Here is a 26,848-nt window from a genome sequence, read left to right on the forward strand (position 1 = left end):
AGAGTAACCAATGTTAAAATTAAATAATTTATGCTTACAATGGCTAAAATCAAAATCTTAATATATAATTACATATGATCATATAAACACTTTTAAGAGATCAAAATCTTATATATAATTACATATGTCCATATAAACACTTTTAAGAGATCAAAATCTTATATATAATTACATATGATCATATAAACATTTTTAAGATGATTATAAAAACTTAAGAAGTCATCGATGTTGACTGTATACCATACAAAATTTTTTTGATGTTATAAAATACATCCAAGAAACATTAATTGTTATTTATGAAGCTCTTTTGCATTATAAAATGGAAATTTCATTTCATAACCATTACAAAAATGCTGTTATATTCATTAAGGAAATCTATGATGAAACAGCAAATTTGAATGTAACAAATATTTCCTTTGAGAATATTATACAGCAGTGGCCAGTACATTTTAGATGCATTAAAAAAAATTCAATCACAAACAAAATGTTGAATTTTAAAGAATCACTTTACAATTAAAAAAAATTCATGAATGCAATTAAACTGTAGTTTTAATTAGACATTTTATTTGTACTTAAAATATGAGCAGTTTTAAATTTTGATTATGTAAGCAAGTCTTTTGACACACAACAAGAACTGAAATCACAATTATTCTGTGAACAAATATATATGGAAAACTGATTAGACTTCTTACTTAATGAACTATTAAATAATATTTCAGGGAGAGTTTGCTTATTTTATCATAATTTTAAATCAATTCATAATTGAAATATCACTTTATAATACTTTATAAACCAATAAAATATATTCAAAAATATTGAAGGATTTGTTTGTGTATAATTTTCAGAAAATACTTGCATATAAATTGTTTAACTATAATTAATAAAGTATCCCTCATTCCATCCCAATAACATCATTTTTAAATTTAAATCCCATGTATACAAATAACCCAGTGAATATAATTTTGCACATAGAATAATCCACATTGAATACATTTAAGTATGTCCATTTAATGGTTTACATAAGGTTCATAAACTAATAAAATAATGTAAAGAGGTTTTTTATTACCATTTTTGTTCCAAATTGAAACTCTACATTTCATAACAGTGAAAGGAAGTGTAATGTCTTTAAAATATCTCATGAATTCTTAAAAATAAAGTTACAACTACAGAAAACAATTATTTAAATTCACTTTTATTTGCATCAGGAATAACTAATTTCTGCAAAATAATAAAATATATATTAAAAGATGTTCTCCAAGGTAGAAACCTGTAAATGTTATTCATTTATATTTCATATGATCCATTTTGATATATAATAAAACTTTTAATATGACAAAATTTTCGAAGCATTTTGAATTTAATCGCTTTGCTCTAATTTGCTACAAAGCATTTAAACAAAATGAAAATCTACATTAAATAAAATATAAAACTATATTTACTCTTCAGAAATAATTTAATAATGCACTCTGCATTGCTAATAAGCAGGGTTTTTTAGCAACATAAATTTCAAATCTATACAAAACTTAAATATCTTTAAATATGAAAATAAAAAATAAAAAAATTTCGAGGCAAGTGGGACAAGAGTAAATGATAAGAGTGAAGTCAAGTAAATGATACAAGAGTGAAGAAACAACCTATAAGAGAAGTTTCTAAAAAAAATGCTGGGATGCAAGAAATTTGAGATAAATTCTCTAAGAGATAAATTCTTCATCCTTATATCATCAAAAAGGCAGAAGGAATTAATCTTAATAACTCAAATAGTTTGATAATTATAGGACATATAAGGAAAAAAAAATTAAGATAAAAATTGTTAAAAATCCAAGCTACATTTATCTTTATGCCATTATATTTAGTTTAAAATGACTTAGAAAAAATTTCCAATCTTTGTACAAAATCAAAACTAAACTATGAGGATTAGAAAATTTATTTCATGAATTGGCAGCATTTTAGCATTAAAATAAATATTGCTTGCTTTTGTTTTAATGCAATGAGTTTTCTTAACTTTCTTTCCAGTAAGATACGTCGATAAGCTTATATGCTTGCAATAAATACATGCGTGCAAACAAAAACAAATAGCTCCAATCTAAGATATTTGTTCTACACACAAAAAAATAAAAACTACTCTACAACTCAGAAATAATTTGTGCAAACCAAAAAGAGTCAAGCTAACACAGGGGAGGAAAAATAATTCAGATTCCAAAAAAAAGCTTAAGAGAAATTTTTAAGCTGTCATAATCTTTTAAAGAAAGCTAAAACACCTAACTTAAACACACCTATTTATTTAAGTAAAAAGTCTTGAGATGATAAGTTCTAACATGCAATATGTCACACAGATTCACATTCACTTTCTGCACGTCTTACAATAATGGGATTTAAAATGTAATGGTGAAAAATATTGAAAAGCTACATCGAGATTCAGTCTTGGGGAATTAAAATAAAAAGTTGGCCTGAACTATTAAATTTGGAATGTAAAATTGAAGACACAGTATAAATTGTAGGTGAAGCTAACTCGTTCCTTTCTCTCTGGCACTGACGAACTAGACCTAGCTGAATCCTCAAAATCCTGTTCCTGCCTATTTTACTTCAATTCTTTCACGAACTCTCTTCTAACTGCTATCACCTACTGCGTATTGGCTTATACTGCGGGGAGGCTGGCTATGACAGTTTAAAACGTTCCTAGATCAAAAATGCAAGAAATAGTATCTTATTTGGTGAAAAAATTAACTATATAAGCTCTTATTTAATCGAATTCTTGATAACAGAAATAATGAACATTCACACTACCTAAATTCATAAAATATTTCTTTAAAAATTATTCATTATCAATGTACAATATAAAGCTGAATTCATATATAGCAGCCTAAATAACTTTACGTCTACATGACTATGCTTTATCTCATTACTAAACAGCAGAAACATATTTTTAAATGAACCAAACTTTTGTAATATCTTTAATGTCATGTATCAATCAAGACTTTGATGACCATAGCGCTAATCAGACTGGAATATATGAATCTAAAATTATAAATTTCAAAGCAACACATTAATATAGCTTTAAAATAATCATGTCATGAGAGAAAAATACTTATAAGTAATTTAATCAGAAACAAACTAAAAATTCTTTAAACTGAGCTATGTTTAATGACAAAAGAAACAAAATCAACATATCAAATTCTATTAAAAATAAATTGGATTAAAAAAAGTATTAATTACCCCAAGACTGCAACTGAAACTGATTTATCGCCGGTATCCACCATAACCCCCACTTCGTCCGCCAGAATATCCACCACCACCACCTAAAAACACATAAAAGTGTGACATTCAATCTGAGAAAACTGAAATACAATATAGATATAAATCAAACGTTCAATACACTATGATATCACAATATAAATTCTTAGGAAGGGGAAAAAAAAAAAATAGATATAAAATAATTTCCCAAATTGATATAAACAGATAAATAGTTCTTAAATGAACTATATGATATCAAAAATATTAAAATTTTCTCCATCTTTATACTTAATTACATACAGATCTACCGATTTCATTTTCTGATACACTTTCCAAGTATAAGCCAAAAGAAACACTTTTATTTTACAGATAGTTTAGTTACATTTTGATGATTAAAAAAATTTCTTAAAAAGCTTATTTAAGATTAGACTTAAACAATATAAGTGGCATTTTTTTTTTTTTTTTTTTTCCTAATTTCACAACATCATTATGTATCTGATAATGTCCAGACAATTTTACATTATTAAGCTAAACAATACAGATGTTATTTATCTACCAGTTATAATTTCATTATTCAAAAAAAAAAAAAATTAAAGCTTAATTTATGAGCAGTTTCCTTAAAGCACACCTTGATTTTTTTTTCTTTTTCTGTGTCAATATATGCAAGAATATGATACATAGCTTTTGCAGCAAAAATTCCAAATATAATCAAATAATACTACCAAATGTTAAACTACAGTTTTGAAATGTTTTCAGGCACTGAATTTTACAGCATTTAACAAAAGAAATATATATTTCTCTGAGTCAATTAAATTACATCAATATCAGTTTCTTACAATGAAATGGGTCTACAACATAAAATAAGATTATTAATCTAAATAACATAAAGCAGTCTTTAAGATATATTTTTTATATTTATAAAAGTATCTTACTTCTGCAAGAATAAAGAAATATTGTTCGAATCCTAAACAAAAGTTTAATAAAAAAGAAGAAGAGTATCATTTATGCTTAAAGCACTTAAAATAAAATAGACTTAATTAAACAAACCTAACAAAATACAGCACAATGCATTACTAAGCTTTATAAAAAGAAAAAAATAATAAATATAAACAATACATAATAATAAATAAGATACCTGAATAGCTAGAGCCTTTTCCTCTACCACCACCACCACCATATGGTCCTTGACTCCTTTGCGAATAACCGCCACTGCTTCTGACAGGGCCACCACCATAGCTGGATCCATAATCTCCACCCCAGCCACCTCCACCTACCAATACCATTAATAAAATTGTAAAAATATAACATGCATAACATAATTTCATATAAAACACTTAGTATTACACAAATTATCTTAAAATTTTATGGCCCTGTGAAATCAAAATAAAAAGATTGAACTTATGTATTTACTATGGAAGATGTATCTAATTCTCTCACTACTAACTTGGCCATGCAAGTTCTATACTAACCGCATAATTTATTTTCTAAACAAGGAATTAAAGATGTAAAGTGAAGTCCATTCATAGTGATTACTTGCATTAAATCCTGCATCTCTCGTTTGAAACATGAAATAGTCCATTAGTATAAAACTTTCAAGGTTAGGTTATTAGTGAAAGGGTTAATACAAACATTTGTTCCTAGTAATGCAGTTTTGTCAAACTTTAGTAACAGATTAATAATAATATATAGCATAAAATTAACGTGACACTTCACATTAAATGCATTAGAATAAAATCTACAATCTAAAATATTTTCTAATTTCTAATTCAAAGCCTGCAAAAAAGATCAACATTCTGCATGTAACTTCTGTTTAAATATAAATTATACGGTAAACCAAAAGCAGCTACAGCAGCATAACTGAAAATTAATAATTAGCATGTAGCATAAATATTAATAATTTTAAAATTACTTCTAATAACTGCATTTAACTACACGGTGAATGTTCTGGAGATCAGACATTTAACAAGTCATTAATGTTTCTTTAAAAAATGCATTTCTAAGATTTTAAATTATATTTAAAAGATACCCAAAATTTCCTTTATTTTGATATCTAGACATGAACAAAAAACATTTTTTATAGCAAACTACTGTTTGAATTAAATAACAAAAAGGGAAGGAGAGGAAAAAAATTTCAGCAAAACTTCTTACATTTATTAAATTAATAAACCATTTTTAAAACATCAAATAAAAAATATCATATAAGTGCAGATAAAATAAGCATAATTTACTTTATATTAAAACAGGATTTGTTTTAACTCCTTATTATAAAGAAACTTTCATTTATACAATATGATGTATGTAATTATTTGAAGCAATGAGTTAAAACCCAAAAAAGTTGGAAATTTTTACCAGAGCCATAATCAGAACTTCCATAGCCATTACCATAGCCACCTCCATTTCCCCACGCACTTGGACCACCATATCCATAATTATCTCCACCTCCGTATCCTCCTCCATAGCCACCTAATAAATCATATATAAATTAAATACATCATGCTCATTTAAAATTCTTTAAGTGTAGATTTCTATGGTAGTAAAATTGCGTCTAAAATGATACATTCAATTTCCAAAATATTAATGAAAAGTGGAATAAAAAAATCATACAATGAAGAAATAAAAAATTACAATAAAAATCATCCATAAAAAATTTTTTATACCATATACTAATTACAATCTTGATAAAACACATCACACTTTTCATTTTTATATTAAAATATATAAATACTATTAAACTAAATAATAAATAAAAAGCATATAGAAATAAGATATTTTGTAGACTAATATATAACCTAAATTACCAACAAATTTCTTAACCATTATACAAAATGTATCCAATGTATCTATCAAAATAAATACTGATTACAGTTAAGAAAAGTGAACTTACCACCACCTCCACTACCACCTCGGCCTCCATATGATTTCATCTCTTTAGTCCTCTTGATGTTATCCATTTCTTGTCGGGACAATGCTTTCTTCACTTCTGCTTTTTTACCTTTGATTGTGTGTTTTCTTACTAATAAAATTTGAAATTGCAATCAGTAATAATTTTATTTATTTTCTTTTATAAATTTTTTATATTAAATGGCAAGAATTAAATAAAATTAACTTACACACAGCCTTATCAACAGGGTCATAGTCATCAAATTCAACAAATGAGAAACCTCGTTTCTTGCCAGTGTTCTTATCAGTAACAATGCTGACACTCACAACATTACCATATTGACTAAAATAATCTCTAAGATCTTCCTCTTCTACATCATCCTTCAAAGCACCAACAAACAATTTCTTGACAGTTATTTGAGCTTCTGGTTTCCCAGAATCCTAAAAAAATTTACAGCAATTAAATATAATACAAATGTGCATTAAATTCAAGAAGAATTTAATTGTTATATTAATAATAATGTAGAAATACCTCTCTAGGTACAGCTCTCTTAGGCTCTACTTCCCTACCATCAACTTCATGAGGTCTAGCTGCTTGAGCATCATCAACCATATGGGCACGTTTGAAAGTAACAAATCCAAACCCACGGGATCTTCTTGTATGTGGATCTCGCATCACAACACAATCCACAATTTCACCCCATTGTTCAAAGTGAGCTTTCAATGTCTCTTCAGACGTTTTGTAGTTCAAACCTCCAATAAAAAGCTTGCGAAACTGCTCAGGTTCAGTTTCATGCTGCAAAGAAACATATAACATAAATACTAAATAGCATTTTAATCTTCATTAACAAATATATTTACTTAGTAATTTAATTCTATCATAGCCCATCACATGTTTCACCAAGGGGCACTGTGGATAGCTTTGTGATTGGGACTTGCACAATTGTTTTGTTTAAAAAATTATGAAAACATAAATAAATATCGAGTCTGCATTAACAAAAAATGTAAAACTTGTCCACTAATAGTCAAAGAACAAATTAAAAATGAAATATCAAATTTGGAGATGTTTAATGAAAACAAAAATCTTATTTAATTGATGAATTGTAAAGAATGTGATTTGAATTATATAGGACAAACTGGTACTGAACCTAATAAAAGAGGTTTAATTACTGAGTTCTGTGTAGTAAGATTTTTGGATATTAGTTTCGGAACTTGAAGTTACCTAAAATTCTGCACAAGAGTAAAGGATTTTTTCCTTTAAAGGATAATGCAATTGTTTCAATCGCATTTAGTATTCAGCAACTTTAAGGAAAAAAATTTGTAACTATAATTACTATAGCAAAAATTGAAATAAGTTAAACAAAACAGATTCTAATTGTAACAAAGAAATTTATATAGATTATATAGATGCTGATAAAGGCCATACCATAACAGGGAATTTAAAAAATGATTCCAGCTCTTTAAGAGATTTAATGGGAAAAGGGAAGGAAATTTAGGTTGAGAAAAAAGGTAAACATTAAAAAAAAATCTTAATTTCTATTGGACAAGATTTGGATATTTTTATTTCTAAATTATGTAGGAAGTACCATTGGCCTTAGAAGGGTTTCAGAGAATGGAAAGTGAGGATTTTAGAGGAGGAAAGACAATGTCTAAAACTGATAACAGCAGAACTAAAAAAAGGAATTTATTTTAACAAATCACTGAAAAAAGAAATAAAAAATTTAAAAGGGAGGTTTATTATTATATTAGAAGATAAATCAGAAAATAATTTCAGTTTAATTAGTAAATATTATTATAAAAAACTTTTAATTAATGAATACACTCTAATCGTACATACATTTTAAATAGTATCGGGAAAAAGAAATTGGATAAAAGAATGTCTGCTTTCGCTAAAAAACTAAGTTCTAACTAAAACTTGCTCTCTAAACAATCTTTATTTGTTCCCAAAAGTAAAATTTCTTAAAAAAAAAAAAAAAAAAAAAAAAAAATTAAAATTTAGATTTGTAACATGTAGCACTGGCAGTTATGATTACTATACGGGAAAACATTTCTTTAAAAATACTTAAATTTATTCTAAATAAAATTAAAAATAATTTTATAATCAATAGTAACAAAGAAGTTCTGGATTTTCTAAAAGATAACATTAATAAACTTAATACTTATGTTTTTGAAAATTTGCACACTAATCTACCTCATGAAAAATTAATAGATGTCTATTTTTATAAATGACAAATATATAAATAGAGATATTATTACAAAAAGTAACTGGTTTAAATTATATAAATTTAACATTTTTAACGGAATTAAAATTTTATAAACAAGTAAAGTCTAATTGGTACAGCTTCCTCAGGTGCTTTAGCTAATATTTCACTACATTATTATGAGAAAAAAATAATTAAGCACAATTTAATAAACACTTGGAAATACGACTTATTTTTGTTAAACTTAGATAATGCTAATGTTGTTATTGATTTTTACCTAAAATATTTAGTTTTAACTGTAAGAAATGAAAATCAAGATAAAGCTACCTATCTAGATTTAAAAATAGAAATTTCTCATTGAAAAACTTTGTTATGTATTTATGTTAAAAGGGATAAATTTAACTTTAAAGTAATTAAACTTAATAATTACCATTCTAATTTAAACTCAAGTTTTCAAAAATGTGATATTCTCAAAATTTAACTGAATTAAAAAAAATAACAAGATTTCTTATATTGAAGCAACAAACAATCTCATCAAAAACTTAACTATTAATGATTTTCTCCAAAACTTTTGCAATATAGAAGTTTTAATAAGAGAGGGTTTATCTATTTTCTAACTTATTCCATTTTTTCACAACTAAAGATAAGCTTTCTAGTTTATTCACTTTGATTTTTTAATTCAATATATGGTGCTGAGATTGTTTAATTTTTTCTTATAAGGCACTTGGACAAAGCGTAGTAGGTGCTTTAAACGTGGGAAAATTGAATTTAGTTTAAAGTCTGCACTGATAGATTTATTTTCTCCACAAAGTTTTTTGGAGTTTTACTTTCAACTGGTATGTTCTTTGCTTTCATATTTTAATGATGTTTTTGTAGTTTGGTTTTATTCAATTTTGCTGTGATCTTGTTTAGATTTAAAAATTGTCAATTAATTTATTGTCTTTGATATCACAATACTAATTCTTATCTCCAAAACCTCAATTTCTTGGGACTTTTGGGTCACAAGAGGTCAATATTTTAGACAAAAGTCAGACTCCTCACAGAAAAAATCCCTGCATGAGAGTGACCCTTGAAAAAATCTTCAGGCCAGATTCATTCTTTCTTCCTTTTTGGCCCCTTTTTTGTATTTAATATTATTAATATTTATTTCCAATTTGATTAATTCTATCATCTCTCTCTTTTTGTACTTACCTAAATTCTTTTAAATTTAGACACATATAAAATAGTTTAATAGGGTGAAAGAAAATGAATGATCCTACCATCAATAAATAAATATAACACAAAATCCATAAAATTTGCAATGGTTCTCAGAAGATAAATTTTGTTCATACATTTTTAATTATTATTAGATAGAATTGCCAAATATAGTAGCAAAACATTATATATATATAGAAAATGGATTTCACTCTTAAAATTTCTATTCTATTCTATTTCAAATTTCCACTTTATCTTTAACTCTTATAGTGGCAAGATTGCTTTTTTGATGAAAAGCAAAAAAAAAAAAAAAAAAAAAAAAAAAATGTGTATAGGTAGCTAGCTACTTTATGCTATAAAAAACATCAAAAAATAAATAAAAAAATCGTGTAATAAAACTAAGTTAAAAATTATTTTATAGTTGTAGAATATTTTTATAAAGTTGTATATACATACAATATGAATATATAATACGAAATGAACATAAGGGTTAATTATGATTTAGCTTATCAAATTCTAACAAAAATATACTGAACTGAAGTTGTTTTAGTAAAATTTGTGTTTACTATCATATTTAATTTCCTAAAAATAAAAACATCTTTTTTTTTTTTACCTTGGCATCATACAACAAGCAGAAAAAAAAATTATGAATTTAAAAAAAAAATTAAGTGGTATATATTTTGACATATTTTTGAAAGTCTCCAATCTATCTTGCAACATTTCACAATATACTTTAAAAGGATTCAGTGATATTAGTTCTATTATATCTAAAACTTATTATTATGTCCTATCTCTATCTAATATTTTTCACTTAGGCACACAAGTGTATAATTTATTAATCACACATATAATGCTTTAATAATCTGCTTCATATTTTTGTTTTACTATTTAATTACTTAACAATTATTAATGATTGCAGTCTACTATTCTATATTACTAACTGAAAACTCTAAGCAATTCACTTTTGAAATAAATTAATATATTTTTTTTTCTTTTTGAATTTAAATTAACTTTTTACAACTCAAAAATGTTTTATTTAAAGAACTTTATGCATAGAAACACAAATTTTTACTGCATAACTAAAGATGAAAATGAAAAAGTAATCTTAGCTGTTTAAAAGGTTAATTTAATTTTTTTATGAAAAAATGATATAAAATCGTAAAAATATTGATTTCACTTCCAATGAACATATGTAAAAATATTTCTGCTATATAATTGAATGCATTAAAGAACAAATGTGATGCAGCAAGTGTTAATGCCATAAAAATTCAGCTTTAAATTATAGTTCTTTAACTAAAAATTCAAAATTGGTTTATTTTCAGACATTAAATTTCACATTTTTTGGTTTGATATGTTATCTTTCCTGTATTCCTTTTACTGTGCGTCCACCTGGAGAACACTTCCCTGCCAAATGTCTATGCTTGTGGGGGTCACTAAAGAAACAAATTACTGTAGGTAGAGTTCATTTCAAACAGGTAAAGAGACTTTAAGTAACAGGATAAAAATCTTTAAATGTTTATCACATTCTTTTAATGATACTTAAAATTCCCTTACCTAAATTTACATGCATCAGAGAAATCCCTATCAGCATCTCATAATATAAAAATGAGGGAATAATGTCAATTTCTTTTGCTCATGTGTTGCGATGTATTTCTTACCATTTATTCTTGTACATAAATTATGACACCAAGGATGGAATAAATCGAGTTTAAAGGTTCAAAAGTGTCTTCTCTTTAGCCATACTACTGCTTAAAAAATAAGCAAATGAAAAGCATTATCCTATTTTACATTGATCCTATGGTAAAAAATTGTTCCATTTATCAAGCGTTTGAATTATAAATAAAATTCAGGAACGAAATCTGCTTATTACACGAGTTTCTAACATTAAAATACTAATTGCAAATTAACCAATATCAAAGGAAAGATATGAAATAAAGAAGCATCTTTATTTTAACGATAACTTGGAACTTGACTTATATAACCAATATTTCAAAGTGAGACCACTTTCAGATCTGTTTAACAAAATTCATCAATTTATGGAATTTTTAGGTACTGGCAGTATTAATATTTAACATGGAAATAATTATATATTAGTATGATCAGATACTTAATAAAAGTATGGCTGCAAAATGTATAAATAAAAAAAAAATTGTTCATGATTTACGTATGCTAACATCCTACAATATATAACTGTATCACATTATACATTGTAATGGTGCAAAGCAAAACAGAATGGATCCAACAGCCATCAAAAGAAACAATATCTAACCCATCTCATAAAAATTACAAAATAAAAGTTATAAAAAATTAATAAAAATAATTTTAAAAAAGTAAGAAAATTGTGAATAAGTCATCATGTCCTACAGTAATCCACAATTTGGAGTCAGAAATTATAATCCTCAGAAACACAAGAATTCTTTACTTTCCCAAACTTTCTTGTAAATAAACTCTTTGATAGCACATACTATAAGAGAATACAGAATATTTAAATGTCCACTTTTTCCCTTTAAGATAATGTTCAGAATGTAGTAAAACTCTTCAGAAAATAATTTCAATGTAAAAAAAAAAAAAAGATTTATCTATCTGCATGATAATTGTGTTTTGTTTCTTTGAATTGTGGCCAATTCAAAGAAACAAAAGTTGTATTAATAATGGAAAGAAAAGGATACTTCATCACAGTTAATAAATTAATTATACAGCAGCATATTTTATATCAATTCAAGGAAAACAAAAATATTATTCTTCGTTTATTAAACTATTTAAAATACTCTTTGATGCTTCATAGAAGCTCAATCACATTTAATGAAAATTTGAGCCTGCTTGCTTTTTGAAAATGCATAATAGTACCTATTTTGGACTGTATTCCAAAGAAATCCTCTTACAAAAAGTGGATTTTCAAAAGTTGAATTCATTTTCTAAAGCTTAAAAATATACGAAATATCTAGAAAACTGATAAAGATGCCATCTAAAAACTGAAAAAACTAACAATTATCCATAAAAAAAAAAAAAAAAAACTGAAGATTTATATATACTGAAAGATATTCCATTCACATATACTGAAAGATTTATTCCATCTAAGCAAAAATAGCAATAGACTGTACAGCTTTTTAGAATAAACTATACTGAACAAACAAATTAAATTTCTGCTTTTTAATTTTATGTGTAAATATAGGTTTCAAAAACACCTAAATAAAATTATATTTTAAAAATATCATTTTTTGTTTAAATATTATGTATGAGATATTCTAATTTTTTAATATCTGGTATGATAAATATATTCCAATGTAAAGGGATACATTCTTAAATTTTCCCCATCATTTACAATGAATATTAAAAATAAATGCAAAAAAATTAATTCGACACAAAAAGATTAAATAAAGATGAGATAAAAATAAATATATAAACTTATTTAATGAAAAAATTTCTGAACCAAATATTCAACAGGAGCAAATTTCATATTCCAAAAACCTAATTTCTGGCATACAATTCAGAAGCATCCAAGTGCTTTCTGGACTATAATGTTATAATTTTGTATCTATTCATCAAACACTTTTATAAATGACAAATATATCACATTTTAAAAGTGGATGAGTTAAATTTTCAAATTCTCTATCTTATGTTGATATAAAATACATACTTTTCCGAAGAAAGAAAACGTAACTAAGTAAGTGAAAAATAATCCGACTGCTTTCAGAGGATAAAAAAAATTTAAACGAAATTCTACATTTCTTAAGTTGCGATCAATATAATAATTTGCTTACTAACAGTTATGCCTAATCTATAGGGAATTGCTAAAGTAAAAGAAAACATAGCATAAAAATCATTTTGATTTATTAACTATAACAATCATGAGAAAAAATCCACATAAAAGCAAGTTCTGAAATAAAGAAAAAAACTTTAAACGATCAGCTTTAAAAGAACATAATGATTTCTGTATGTCAACATAGAGCCATTTTCAAAGAGAATAGCAAGTTACTAACTTCATTTTAAAACAAAATTTGAGAATTCAACGAATTCGATTCATATATTTAAATTTCTACTTACATCACTCATCTTGAAATTTCTTTAATATGCTTCAGAACTTTTTCACACAAAGATATTTTTTCTATGAAATTTAACGCCGGTAATACTATTAGCAATCCAGAAGGAGACGCTAGTTCCGATTTCTGTAATCTGTTCGATTTTTCAGAAAAAAAAATAAAGAAAAATTCTGTTGCCAGGTTCGTGTGCATAGCAATTGCTTTGATCAATTTATCGCTAATGTCTTTGAAGGCATATAAAATTCTATAGGCATTCTAAATAAATGCTAAAAATATTTTAAAGACCTTTATTTCACAAAAATTTATATAGTTCATTGACTTTGTTCGAATATAAATATTCTATTTTTTTATCATTATACCAAAACAATAACTCATTTCACGACCGTAACGATTTCATGCATGTGGTCCGGCTGCAGTAGGAAATCCAAAATCTTGTAGTGAACGATTTTATTTGCTTTTATATTTCTTACTGAATTGTGATCGTAGTTTTTTTTCTTTTTTGTCAAGTATTCAAAATGGTAAGTTTTGTTTATAAAAATTGAAATGATATGTAAGCATTAGATAAACGTTTTCGTAATACATTTCTTTGTATTATACTGTTAGAATAAGCATGAGATTTTTTTTACCCCCTTTACTTTATTTATTCATTTTTTATGTATATTGACCTTGTGTCGTATAATTGAGCATGTCAAATAATTTCGATGTTTATGCTATACTGTGAAACTTGCTAGATCAAGCAATACAATACAATAAAAATTAATTGATTATTTTCGTATGATGATTTCCCAATCATGACGCTATCATTCATTGATGTTTCTCAACCAAATTTTTTATATGAAGAAAAAAAAATAGGCCTAAATTCACATAATTCTCTGTATTTTTTTTTTATTATTATTATTCCTTTAAACTCTCTTTTTTGATGTTCAAGATAATAATTTTTTAAAAATAATCAGTTATTTGTTTTTGTACAAACATTTGTAAATATACAATAGATATCACACAAAGCAGCAATAATGAATTGCTGGTTTGCACACTGAAATATGTTTTCTGTAAGTGTTTTCCTAAAATATTTGGAGTAATATTTTTCGTAGCAAGCTATTAATTACAAATATTAAAAAAGTGCAAAAAATATGAAAATTCAAATGACTTTCGATTGTTAACATTGTTATACTAACTGCTTCAACAAATATATTATGACTTATATTTTTTATTTATAGGATTTAATTTATGTAGTCTGTATATATTATGTAGTTATGTAATTATGTACAGACAGTCTGAGGTAATTTTAAGAATCAGATAAAGCAGCAAAACAATTTTTTTCAAAATTTTTCTTAATAAGTAGTAATTATTTCATTCACCTTGCTTGCATTCCAAAATTCACAAAAATATATTATAGGTATAATAAAAAATATATTATTATTAAAATTATTGTAGTAATGTTTCTGTATTAATTACCTGGTAATGTACATTAATTACATTGACAAGAACCTCAATTTTTGTTTGCATATCAGTACTTTCATTTATGAACTCACTTAACTGTTTTTTATTTGTATTAAAAATCATATTCTGTGTATAAATTTGGGAAATTTTTTCAGTTAAAAGCATTAATTGTATTTCTAAATGTTTATCCTTTTTTTTTTTTTTTCAGTTTGCGAGGCAAGCAAAAATGCGCAGGGAGTTCATTTATGGAAAAATGAAGGAGCGCAAAGAAAAATCTAAATTAGAAAAGAAAATGCAAGTCAAAAAGTCATTAACAGGTTGAAAGATTTATATTATATAATTACTTTATGTTCTATATTAATTAAATGTGCTGCTTAATACTCAAAAATTGATTATCATTACAGAAAACAAAGTTCTTCCTACAACAGTACAAAAGGAAGCTTTGAAGATACAGGATTCTTTGGAATGGGATGATGTTGCAGATAGTGAGTTATTCAGTATATTAAATTTTTATAGATACATTTATGCATCAATGTACTTTAAGTGTTTTTTACAACAATATCATTTTCACTTCATTGATTTTTTAAAAATTTTACTTATGAAATTATTTGTTTCATTTTCAGCATGAATATGTTCAATGTGAATATTAAATATATTACTACATTTTATATTAGAAAAATATGTTTTCAAAAAGTTTTTTTATACAATATAAAATGACTTTGTGGCATATTCTTATAAGCAGGGGTGTTTGTGCTCCGGGGAAACCCCGAAATTCCGGGGATTTTGAACTTCGATACCCGGAAATTCCAGGGATCGTCGTTCAAAAGGAAGTAGGAATAATAATGAATTATTTATTTTGATCTGGGCGATTTTGTTTGCTTTGAAAGCAGAAAACGCAAGGTCAGCGTGTGTGGTGAAAACTTTTCCTTTCTTTCTCCAAAGGCAGTGATAATGCGTGAAAAGGGGGAAAAAAATTCTTTTTTGTTCTTTCCTTATTGCGAGTTATGACTCATTCCCCCATTTCTCGGACATTCTCTTCTGGATTCTTTTCGGCAAGTAGGCGCGGCAGAAAAAAAAGGGAGAGACTTCGGGACCAGATGTGCGATCACGTGACTCTGGGTTCAAAGGTCTTATCTCTCCTGGCGTGGCGCCAATAAGTAGAGAAGGGGGATTTTTCGCCGTATTAGCTATTTGTCATGGATCGCTTAGCAACTTTTTTTTCTCCGCTGTGTAAAATTTTCGTTTCATTTATTGATGCACGTGTAAATTTTTCGTTTCTCTTATTGAAATATTTTTTTATTTATGTACGCAAGAGAATTTCAGTTTGAAATTTCAGCATATGAAACAGAAATTACCCCTTAAAAATTCATATCTAATTAGTTTTACAGCATTAGATTCAGAGCTAAGAGGTAAAACCAGTACAATATTAGCTTTTGAAAAATTATCATCTTTTATGTCCCATATTTTTAGTGATAATGAAAAGTCAAAAGTAGAAGCTGAAATAAGGTTATACCAGAGTGATATTGATATCACCAAAGAAATGCTCTACACATCTGATGAAAGTGGAAATCAAGTCAAGTGTACAATTGATAAATATTGGTCTAAAGTTTTTAATTTAAAAGATGATTTCACAAATGATTATAAGTATTCTACATTGGCTAAATTGGTCAAAGCCTGCCTTAGCTGCTTCCATGGCCCATTAGTGGAAAGTGCATTCAACTTAATGGATACACTTGTCACTGACTATAGAACCTCGCTTAAGATTGATTCCCTAGATGCAGTGCAGACTATTAAATATGATTTAATGGCTTCTAAAGAAACCTCATGTGAAAAATATGGCTCAAAAAATCCAATGACTGATCCAATTCACAAAGATCTCTTACTGAATATGAACAGAAGTTGGAAAACATATCAAGAGGACTTAAAAACATGTATTTCAGATGAGTCATCTATAAAAGTCTCTGAAAAACCTTCTACATTAGCAGAAAAGCAAACTGCTTCTACCTCTGCATGTGCAGTTCTCGAGGAAATTTCTTCAACTGTAAATGAGGAAAATAAAAGTCAATCTTCCTGCAATTATGAAGTTCACCACAAAAGAAAGACAAGCCCACAAACATCAGAAAATAAAAAAAAGCAGCAGAAATTAGATAATTTTTTTAAAGAATTAATTCAGGTAATTTAAAATATTTGCATAAAATGTAGTAGTTTATATGTTTGAAAATTTATGGTTATTAATTTTGCAAAAAAAGTAATTTATTGAACTTTTATAATTAGGTCATTCAATATTTCATAATTGTAATTTTTCATTTCTCCCCCCCCCCCCCTTCTCGAAACTCCAAAATGCCGGTAGTAAGTCCGTAAAAGTTTCAGGGGATTTTTTGGGGTCCCACAAACACCCCTGAATAAGGGATTTAATCAAAATTAAAAATATTTAATAAATTAATAAAATGAATTGTAAACATGAGGATTAAATATTTCTTTCAATCTCCCAACAATACTGAATATTAGCAGCCTTTGGTGACTAGTTGTTTTGTTTGGATTAATAATCGTTAACATTATATAATGACTTTTTCAGAAAATATTTTTAGTCTTCAAATTTAATTGTATATATAATTCATACTATTTTAGAAGCCTTATATCATTTTGTTCATCTTAGAATGTATTTCTTTTTCTGTCTGTTTCTCTAGAATTCATGAAAAAAATTGATATACTTTTCTATTTCTGACCTTTAAACAGTAAAACCTAATTTTTAAATAAAATAATGTAAAATTTAGCATTTTTTAAATGTTAATAGTATTTTAAGTATGAGTTTAAATCTGCTTTATCAATATTGATTTGTGTTAAGGACAAGATAGTCATTCAAATTGTATTACAAAAATGAAAAATTGTCTGCAACTTTAAGAGTGACTCCCCCTCACCCTTTCTTTCAATTTGTGAGAAATAATGATTTCTAAAAAGTTTATTATTTGCTTTGGTACTTGGAGTTTTCTGCACTTTGTCACTTGCTCAAATCCAGATAATCCACTCATACTTAAAATTCAACATCTGCTCCATACTCTATTTCAGAATGATTTTGATATTTTATTTTCTGGGATTCCTGCTCATGTTCATATCCAGAGAGATTAGAAAGCTGATGCTGTTTCTGCTGCAATATCTGCAAATAAATTTTATATGCATCTTGTAACATATGCTGATGTGTGAGCGTGCATCCAAAAATGGGTTTTTTAAAATTGGCAAAAAGGACGGAAAATAAATAGTACAATGTAAACCTATGATATCACCATGGATTTTTTTCTCTAAACCTCTAATACAATGACATCCAAACCTGGTTAAGGATTGATCATTCAAGGCTTACCTGCTAATATCTACTATTTTCAGAAGCTCCACCAACTTGCAGTCATTGTGAGGACATTTTAACATGTCATATTTTAATAGATTGTTTAGGTCTGACTTTATTACATTTTAAGTGTATTAGTTCAGATATCTGTGATCTGCCATACCAAATTGGACAAAAACTGCATATCCTCTTTTTTGCATTCTTGAAAGAAATGGATGTTTACATGATATCTGAATTTATTTCACTTTTTCCATTTCTGGTTCTATTCCATCTATGTGGTTTTTAATTTATTTTCTGAATAAAATTACAATTTTGTTCTGAACCTTAAACTTTGGTGCAGTTTACACTTCTAAATGAGCTTGCACTAGATTAATAACCAAAAATAATCTTAATTGTGACTTTTATCAATAATTTTGGTGTTCTTCAAAAATTCTTACATTTTTCATATTATTGTTTGTGATATGTTTAATATTTGTTTAAAGTTCTTAATAATCTTCTTGAAAAATGTCTAAAAATCTTTCAAAATCTTTATTAAATATGATAAATATTTATACAGCAAAAAAAAAAAAAAAAAAAAAAACTGTATAACTGAAAATATTAATTTTTTTAAAAAAATTTTAGAAATTATATTTGTTTTGTAATATATTTTTAAGTTATTGCAGAATAACACCAAAATTCTGCTTAATTTTTAATTAAAATTTCAAAAAAAAAATCACTCTTGGGTGCATATTTCCATCCTCCAATTATATATGTACTGTATTTGATAGCTTTAAGTTAAACAGCGTAGCCTGTGCAGCTCAACACTCACATTCATCCTTATAACAAGCAAAGGTGTAAAATCCTATCAGAAGTACTATTAAGTATTTGCTTATATAAATTATTCTTTATATTAAACTAAAGATCTCTGCATCACTTATCAAAATCAATTAAGACTAAAGAAATACTTCCTTTAAAAAAGACATGCATTAAAACTTTATAATATCTCTTGTGTTGAGTAACTCTCGAGTCTTAAAATGTAGTTCTCTCTTGCCATTTAAGTTCAAACTTAAAATACTTTTATTTTGTTTGTTTACAGATTATATTAATTAAATATGAATTTATTGCGGATTTTGGTGAACATTCAGGTGATTAAACCCATGCATTTTACAATTTAAATTCAAAAATTTATTATTGTCATTAGTTTAAATATGATATTACTATTTAAGTAAATTGGGTTATAATATTTCAGTATATTGTAAGCTTCAACTTTTAGTTGGATATATTTGGGGATAATTCTCAATGATAATTTTTTAAATTAATTAATAAAGTTTTATTAGTTAATAATTAGTTTTTTTAATTATTTCTAAAATTCAAAAGAAAGAAAATCTGTAAATTTGTAACATTTACATCAGTTTTCAAAATGTAACATTTAATATCTTTTAGACTGTATGTTTCACCACTGAAGAATTTAAATTTTATTTTCTCTGTAATTGATTTGTAAATAAAGAATAAAAGTGAACTATCTAACTTTATTTACTATGTAGCTGATTTAACTGTATCACCTGTGCAGCAAATTTTATTATTTATAAATTTTTTTGGTGTTTAAGAGCTAGAGGATATTTTTCAAATAGGGAAATCTGAGTGGCCTATCTAAGATAGCATATTTTCACTTTCCAGAAATTTGTTGTCCAGTTACGGTCCAAGTGTGCAAATATTAATGTGGTTTCAGGAAACACTAGACATATTTCAATAAAATTGTATATGCACATAGAAATTGAACCTAAATGGTGGTAAATAATAAAAAGTGTTGAAGAAATAACAAAACAAAAAAAATCTGATTCGTATAAAGCTTTTTATAATTGAAAGTGGATATAGTCATGTTTGCTTGTACATTTTTTCCCTCATTTCAAAAAACACAAGAATGTATAACACATTTAAATAATTTTTAAAAACAATTCTGAATTTCATTAGGGCTGGGAAAACACTGCTTAAAAAATTTTTCAGTACTATACTGATCTTAATGAGCTTGCTTGATCCTTTCTAGCTTCAGTTGTTGAAAAACAAATGTTTTTTCATCACATTTAAAGCTCTTGAAAATAAGAGTAATGGCTTTTTGAAAAGAAATTGAATGCAAGATTTTTGTAATGCTTTTATGAATTGTACAGAGTGTATTTAAATTGCCCAGCAATTTTTTCTTTGTCTTTTGAATCTAATCCAATTATATTTTTTTTTTATTATTCATATTAACCCATGATGCAGTGCTGCTTTATCAAGGAATTTGTATAATCCATGTCTCTCTATGTGTGTTTATATATAATTAGCTTTAATAAGTTATGCTTTGGTTTAAAGAATTGTAAAAATCGTTGAAGAACAGTTACTTATTATGGAATGTTTTTTACGGGTGATACTTCTTAATCCAGAAGGTAGCTAGTTTTTCTTTAAAAGACGGATGATGCAAACAACTTTTTTTTTAATGAGGAAAATATTGCCTCTTATTTTTTTATTTTTTTAAAAAATGGATTGATTTTGTTCAAATGTCCACAATTTTTTAAGGACTGATTGAAAAATAATAAATGTTTAAACCAAAAATTAATTGAAATAATTTGCTTTATATTTGTACTTCATATCATATTTATGTTTTCACTAAAATTTTATATTAAATTTTAATTTCTTTATTTAATAGATCAAACAGAAGATATTGATGATGAATATCGCTATGCCCTTGTAGAAGATCCTAAGATTGTCATTACTACAAGTCGTGATCCAAGTGTCAAATTAAAACAGTTTGCAAAGGTAATGTTTCTCTTATTAATTAATGCTATTGAATTTCGAATTGATAATTTCATATATGAAATAGATTGTTGCATAGGAGTTATTGTATTCTAGATAAAAATTTGTCTGTCTAGACAGAAGATTCTGTTATAATCACTAAATTAGAATTTTTTTCCAAACAATGACTCATTAATACCAATTCAGATTGTTTTAATTGCTTGTGACTCTAGAAAGCAGAAAGGAATGTTTCTTTAGTAATCCCCCCCCCCCCATCTTGTTCCTGTCAAGAAGGCAGCTGTTTTGCTAGCTTGTCAACAAGGATTTAAGCATAATTCTCTCTGGAACAAATATTTCATTGTAACTTTAAACTTAATTTTGAACATTTATGTTTAGGATTTCAAGAATTGTCTTCCTGATAATTTAAGTTTTATTGAAGTTATTAAGATAAATGTTTTTTAATGAATACATTTATTAAAAATTTCAGTGAAGTCAATTAAAAAAAAAGTGCATTCTCAAAGAGACTTGCATTAAATACTGATTAGATGTTGAAAAAAGTTGCTTATAAAGAAATATCTTCATCAAGTGTAATAATTTGAATCTTATTCTACATGATGAAGCAACAACTTTCATTGCTTTTGTGAAATTGATAAATAATTTTCTAACTTTAATCTCAGTTCATAAAAAATTATTAGACCAAGAAATTTAAACTAATAAATACTAATACAGTTGTCTTAATCAGGAACTGAAAATTCTGATATTATTCACTTTTCTGTTGAAGTGTTCAAACTAAAGGATGAATTATTTAGTCTGAACAAAAACAGTTAAATTAGTTTTTTTTTTTTTTTTCTTCTTCCATGAATTATTTTGGAAGGCCATTTTAATTATTTAGGTGATACTATGATCAATACCTTTGAAAACGGACAGTCTTTACACGAGCAGACCTGAAATATTATTTGTTGTCTGTAAACAAAAAGGCACATGTAATTTGGGTGGTCCGAAGATTTTATGGAAAATTTATTAAATCTTCCATTTATGATATCTTACTAAGGTTCTTTAGTTACAGGAAGCTTCTCTCTCCCCCCTCCCATTTCAATTTTTCTCCAGTAATTGTTATTATGGGTACTTTAACTGGCATTTTAAATTTTTCTGGAGATGTTAAGTCAAAAACTGTTGCCTTAACCAAACTGTGTTTTCATGAAATAATTTTAAAAAATGTAAACTTCGCAATTCCCAAAACTGTTTGCTTTGTTAACGAGTAACGTAAATTTACCAATTATTTAAAGAAACTTTAGAAAACTAAGTGTTGACTAATATTTGCTTGTAATATCATACAATTAATTTTCAAAATTGCATTTTTTTTCTTTGCTGAATGCATGGTTTTAGAAATATGAATATTATAAATTTGTTTAAAAATTTTACTCATTAGTGAAATGTTAGTTGTTTTAATGTCACGTAGATACTATGATATAGAACTCAATGACACACGCAAGGGCTAAACCGATTTATTAACTCAACTCAGAACTGATAATACAGTGGCTGACAAAAGTTCCAGAATACTTTTCTGGAGACAGTAAGAAAAGTCCAGAACACTTGTCTGGTAAACTAAAGAAATGTCCAGTATCTTCTGGAACATGAAATAAAGGAACATGCTTTGAAATATGCATGTAGGTATAGCACCACCTTAATATTCTGAATTATTCAAAAGGTTATATATTTTTTTCACTCTTGTTTTCCAAATTTTTAATATGGAGTTGCAATTACTCCTGGTTATAATAGGGAACATATATCATAATATTAAGTTCATAAATTTTTGAATACAAATCCTTCTGATCCTATTTACTATGTTATGCTAATTAAGTTGATTTGATAATCTTCCATAACTAAATTTATCTGTGGGGGAAAAAATTCCTCTCGATTGTGGTGTAACCTTAGAGCATTCTTATTTATTTGGATAATTCAACACCATAATTATATGTTTAGTTCTTAAAATTGTAATCATTATAAAGTTGATAGCAATCATATTAGGGAGAGAAAAATGATCTTTAAATTTACATTTATTGCAAAGAATCTGAATGAAAACTAAGCAATTTTATATATTTCCATTTATATTTGGTTATATAATTTAAAATTATTTTTCAATAATTTATTCACTTTTTCTGTGTGTAATTTTTTTATAGGAGCTTCGACTTGTCTTCCCTAATTCACAAAGAATAAATAGAGGAAATTATAGTTTTAAAGCACTTATAGAATCTTGTAAGAAAAATGGAATAACAGATTTCATCATGATAGAAGAGACCAGAGGAGAACCTGGTATGCCAGTGCAGTTAAAATATTTTTATTTATGGAAGTTGAATATCATGAAAATTTTCCTTTCAGATGTCAGATGTAAATTTTTCTCAGTGTAGTTAATTAATATAATTTCTTAATTATTTGCATGCTTTCTAACACAAATTCCACTTTTCATATAATATTTCTAATGTTTTAATTTTTGTGAAGCTTTCTCATAGAGGGTAAAAAACAGTTACTCGTCTTTTAGCTGTGGTCATGTAAGCAGTCACTGATAAGCAGCTATATAATGTTTGCTAATTTTTGTTAATAATCCATTGCTTTTAAAAGTGTGGGTTTGATTTGAAGTAAATTATTTAAACCTGTATGATAATTGTAGAATGATCTTTCAGGCATTAATAATTTTTCAATGCACTTGTGCATACTTGTTAATGTATTAAAAAAAGCTACCTAAGAAATAATTTAATTAAAAAGCATTAAATATATTTATATAAATACCAGTGCAATCTTGATTAGATGAACTAAAACAATGCTAACAAATCTGAATATTGGTAATGTTAGAAAATGATTGATTATTAAAGCAATATCTAGACTTTTATTATCAAATAAAATATTATAAAGAAAAGGGACAATCTACAAAAAATTAAAGACTCTATGATTTTTAAACATTTGATTGTATTTTAAATTTTTATTACAGCATGAAAAGTTTATTCAAAGTATTCCTTTCATAAAGGAAAGAATATTTAATAAAAATATACTTTATTTGTGTGTATTGATCAATTTTATTGACTGATTAAAAATATGGTATTTTGCAGATGGTTTGATTATCAGTCATTTGCCTTATGGGCCGACAGCCCGTTTTGCTATCTATGATACTGTCATGAGGCATGATATTCCGGATATTGGTACAATGCCACAAGAATATCCACACCTTGCCTTTCATAACTTTAAAAGTAAACTGGGAAGTAGAGTAAGTAATTTTATACTATTATAACTTGATTTGTGTATAAATGGTATATAATGCAATATATACAAGTAAATACATTAAAAATATTGTACTTCCTTCACTTCTGGAAGTTTTAATAAAACATTTCTATTTGAAATAATAAAATTAAAGGACTGTTTACCAAGATAATATTTTTAATAGGCTTCCTTCAGTTATACTTATTTTACTTTGTAGTATTTTTATTTTAAAGGAAACATTGCGATTATTTCATTTTTCAATGATTAACCTTTTCTTGCATTTGTCTTTCTAGGTAACTAGCATTTTGAAACATTTATTCCCTGTTCCAAAAGAAGAGAGCAAACGTTTAATTTCCTTTTTGAATTGTGATGATTGGATTTTGTTTAGGTAATTGAGAAATTATTTTATATAGTTACAGAAATATTTAAAATAAATTACTTTTTTTTAGTTGTTTTGAAAAACAGAAGTGTAGAACTATGTCATGTATATTTTTGATTGGTATTAAATTGGTACTGATTTTTTTAGTTGGAAGTTTTAATAATACATTTTTAATAAGAACAAATTGTTATTTGAAATAATAAAATTTTCTCTGTCTTGAATAGCAACAGTGTTTAATAAAAAGTTAGTATGCAATTTTAATATTAAGTACATGAAAATTTTTTTAAATTTTATAGAATTCTTGAATTTAGTATTGAGGCATATAGATATTTCTCAGAAAATGTAGCAATTAAAAAGTATCATTAACAAAGAACATTAAAAAAAGTTTTTGGTAGATTTCCTCTATTTTATGCTTTGAAAAGATTCGAATTTGCAGATGGTGTCCGAATTTGAATTGATACTTTCAACTGCATATTTAGAGTAATTATGTACAAGTTAGTTAATTGAATTCTATTGGTAAAATTTTTCATCTATAATATGTTTATAAGTATTACTGACTTTAAAGTTATAATATCTGCTTACGTAAATTATCCCTTTTTTTTATGAATAGGCACCACACTCACATGGTTGATGAGAAAGGAGAAATACAACTTGTTGAATTAGGTCCCCGATTTGTTTTAAAATGTAAGTTGCTTTTGCATAATATCTTATGTATAGAGACATTCTGTTGCCTCTGAATGCTAGTCTATATAATATTGTCAAGATGAATTGTAACTTTCTTTAGTATAAGACCAAAATTATCATCATTGCTAAGTATATGACTTGATACAAAGCTTCGCAACTAAAGAGTGTAGTTAGTTCTTCAAAAGCTGAAAATTGTTTTCTATTATATACGTAATCTGGTCTTTCATCTGAAATATTAAAACTTCAGAAAATTGTTTAATTATTCAATCATAGAAAAAAAAATGTATCAATTTTTGTCTTGCATGTGCATTAAAAAATTAACTATAAAAATGCATCCTTTTAGAACTGGGGGGGGGGGATATGTTTTAAAAATTCAGTGTTTTTCTCTGTTTAATTTTTTTTTTTTTTTCAGTGTTTGTCATAAAACGTGGAACTATGGATGAATATAATACAGCTGATACTGAATGGGCTTTAAATCAGTATACAAATACTGCTAAGAAAAGGAAATTTTTAAGTGCTGATCCACTGTTTGAATAGTTTAGTGTAATATTTTCAGCTTCAAGCTGAAGATTGTATAATATGGATTTTATTTTATTTTTGTACAGAAAAATGTTTGAATAAATTTTTGTACATAAGATTATTTTTTATTATTACTTCATTGCTAAGATTTGTCATATCTGGAGGGCTTAAACTGATTGTGAAGTCAAAAATTATATCATGACACATGATATTTACATATACAAATAGAGAGATAATTATTTGAAAAGTACATTTCAGCTTTTCCAAAAGGAAATTTCATTCTTGTGATCAAATAATTTTTCTGTTGTTAATCATTCTTATTTTACTCCTTGTGTTTATATTTAGCACAGTTCATTATTTTCATTTATATATAGTGAGTATAAATTCTTAAATATATCCAGCTAATACTAATTTTTAAAAATATTTAAAACTTGTATTTATAAATTTCTAATTTAAATCTTAGTTTTACTGATCCTAACAAAAAAAGTGGAAATCTGCTATTAAAAATTATGACAGGTGATTTTTAAAATTATTCTCTTTAACAAAATAATTATGCACCATTAATTTATTTAATAAAGAAATTTCAAATATATTTTATTGTCCAAAAATATTCACCTGGTGTTTTGCAATATCTAATATATTCTCATGTTGAGATTAAGGGGTGTGAATATAATGCAGATGTTGCTAATAGGATGAAATGAGTTTGTTAGTGTCTACAAAAATTATATATACTGTTCGTCAACACATTCTGAGACAGCCACATTTCGATGACTCCATCTCATTAAGGGGCGAGACGTAGAACAACGAGTGTATTTCCGGTATTAGATACTAGTAAATGTAAACATCCTTTCATCTTTCCTTTCACCCCTATTTTGGCAAATTAAATCCATCCTAACGCATGTTCTAAAGCGTGGGGGGTTTTACAATCCGTTGCTGAACAGTA

At 26.3% G+C, this 26,848-nt stretch overlaps 2 protein-coding genes across 2 annotated transcripts; one reads left to right on the forward strand and one right to left on the reverse strand.

The window, feature by feature from the left end:
• Positions 1 to 1,186: 1,186 nt before the first annotated feature.
• On the reverse strand, positions 1,187 to 13,684 carry LOC129989071 (heterogeneous nuclear ribonucleoprotein A1, A2/B1 homolog). Its single transcript, XM_056097394.1, has 8 exons — positions 13,551 to 13,684; positions 6,644 to 6,907; positions 6,342 to 6,552; positions 6,116 to 6,244; positions 5,581 to 5,694; positions 4,367 to 4,501; positions 3,214 to 3,296; positions 1,187 to 2,676 (listed from the first exon to the last, which is right to left on the reverse strand). The coding sequence occupies exons 1-7, from the start codon at positions 13,557 to 13,559 to the stop codon at positions 3,238 to 3,240; spliced, it is 921 nt and encodes a 306-aa protein (XP_055953369.1). The 5' UTR covers positions 13,560 to 13,684; the 3' UTR covers positions 1,187 to 2,676; positions 3,214 to 3,237.
• A 250-nt stretch (positions 13,685 to 13,934) lies between these two features.
• On the forward strand, positions 13,935 to 26,026 carry LOC129988388 (U3 small nucleolar ribonucleoprotein protein IMP4-like). The gene is made up of 9 exons (XM_056096611.1): positions 13,935 to 14,064; positions 15,195 to 15,303; positions 15,391 to 15,471; positions 20,986 to 21,095; positions 23,252 to 23,384; positions 24,176 to 24,330; positions 24,617 to 24,711; positions 25,313 to 25,386; positions 25,799 to 26,026. The coding sequence occupies exons 1-9, from the start codon at positions 14,062 to 14,064 to the stop codon at positions 25,921 to 25,923; spliced, it is 885 nt and encodes a 294-aa protein (XP_055952586.1). The 5' UTR covers positions 13,935 to 14,061; the 3' UTR covers positions 25,924 to 26,026.
• The last annotated feature ends 822 nt before the right edge of the window (positions 26,027 to 26,848 follow it).

The sequence above is a fragment of the Argiope bruennichi genome, chromosome 10 (genome assembly GCF_947563725.1).
Source record: "Argiope bruennichi chromosome 10, qqArgBrue1.1, whole genome shotgun sequence".
Lineage (NCBI taxonomy): Eukaryota > Metazoa > Arthropoda > Arachnida > Araneae > Araneidae > Argiope > Argiope bruennichi.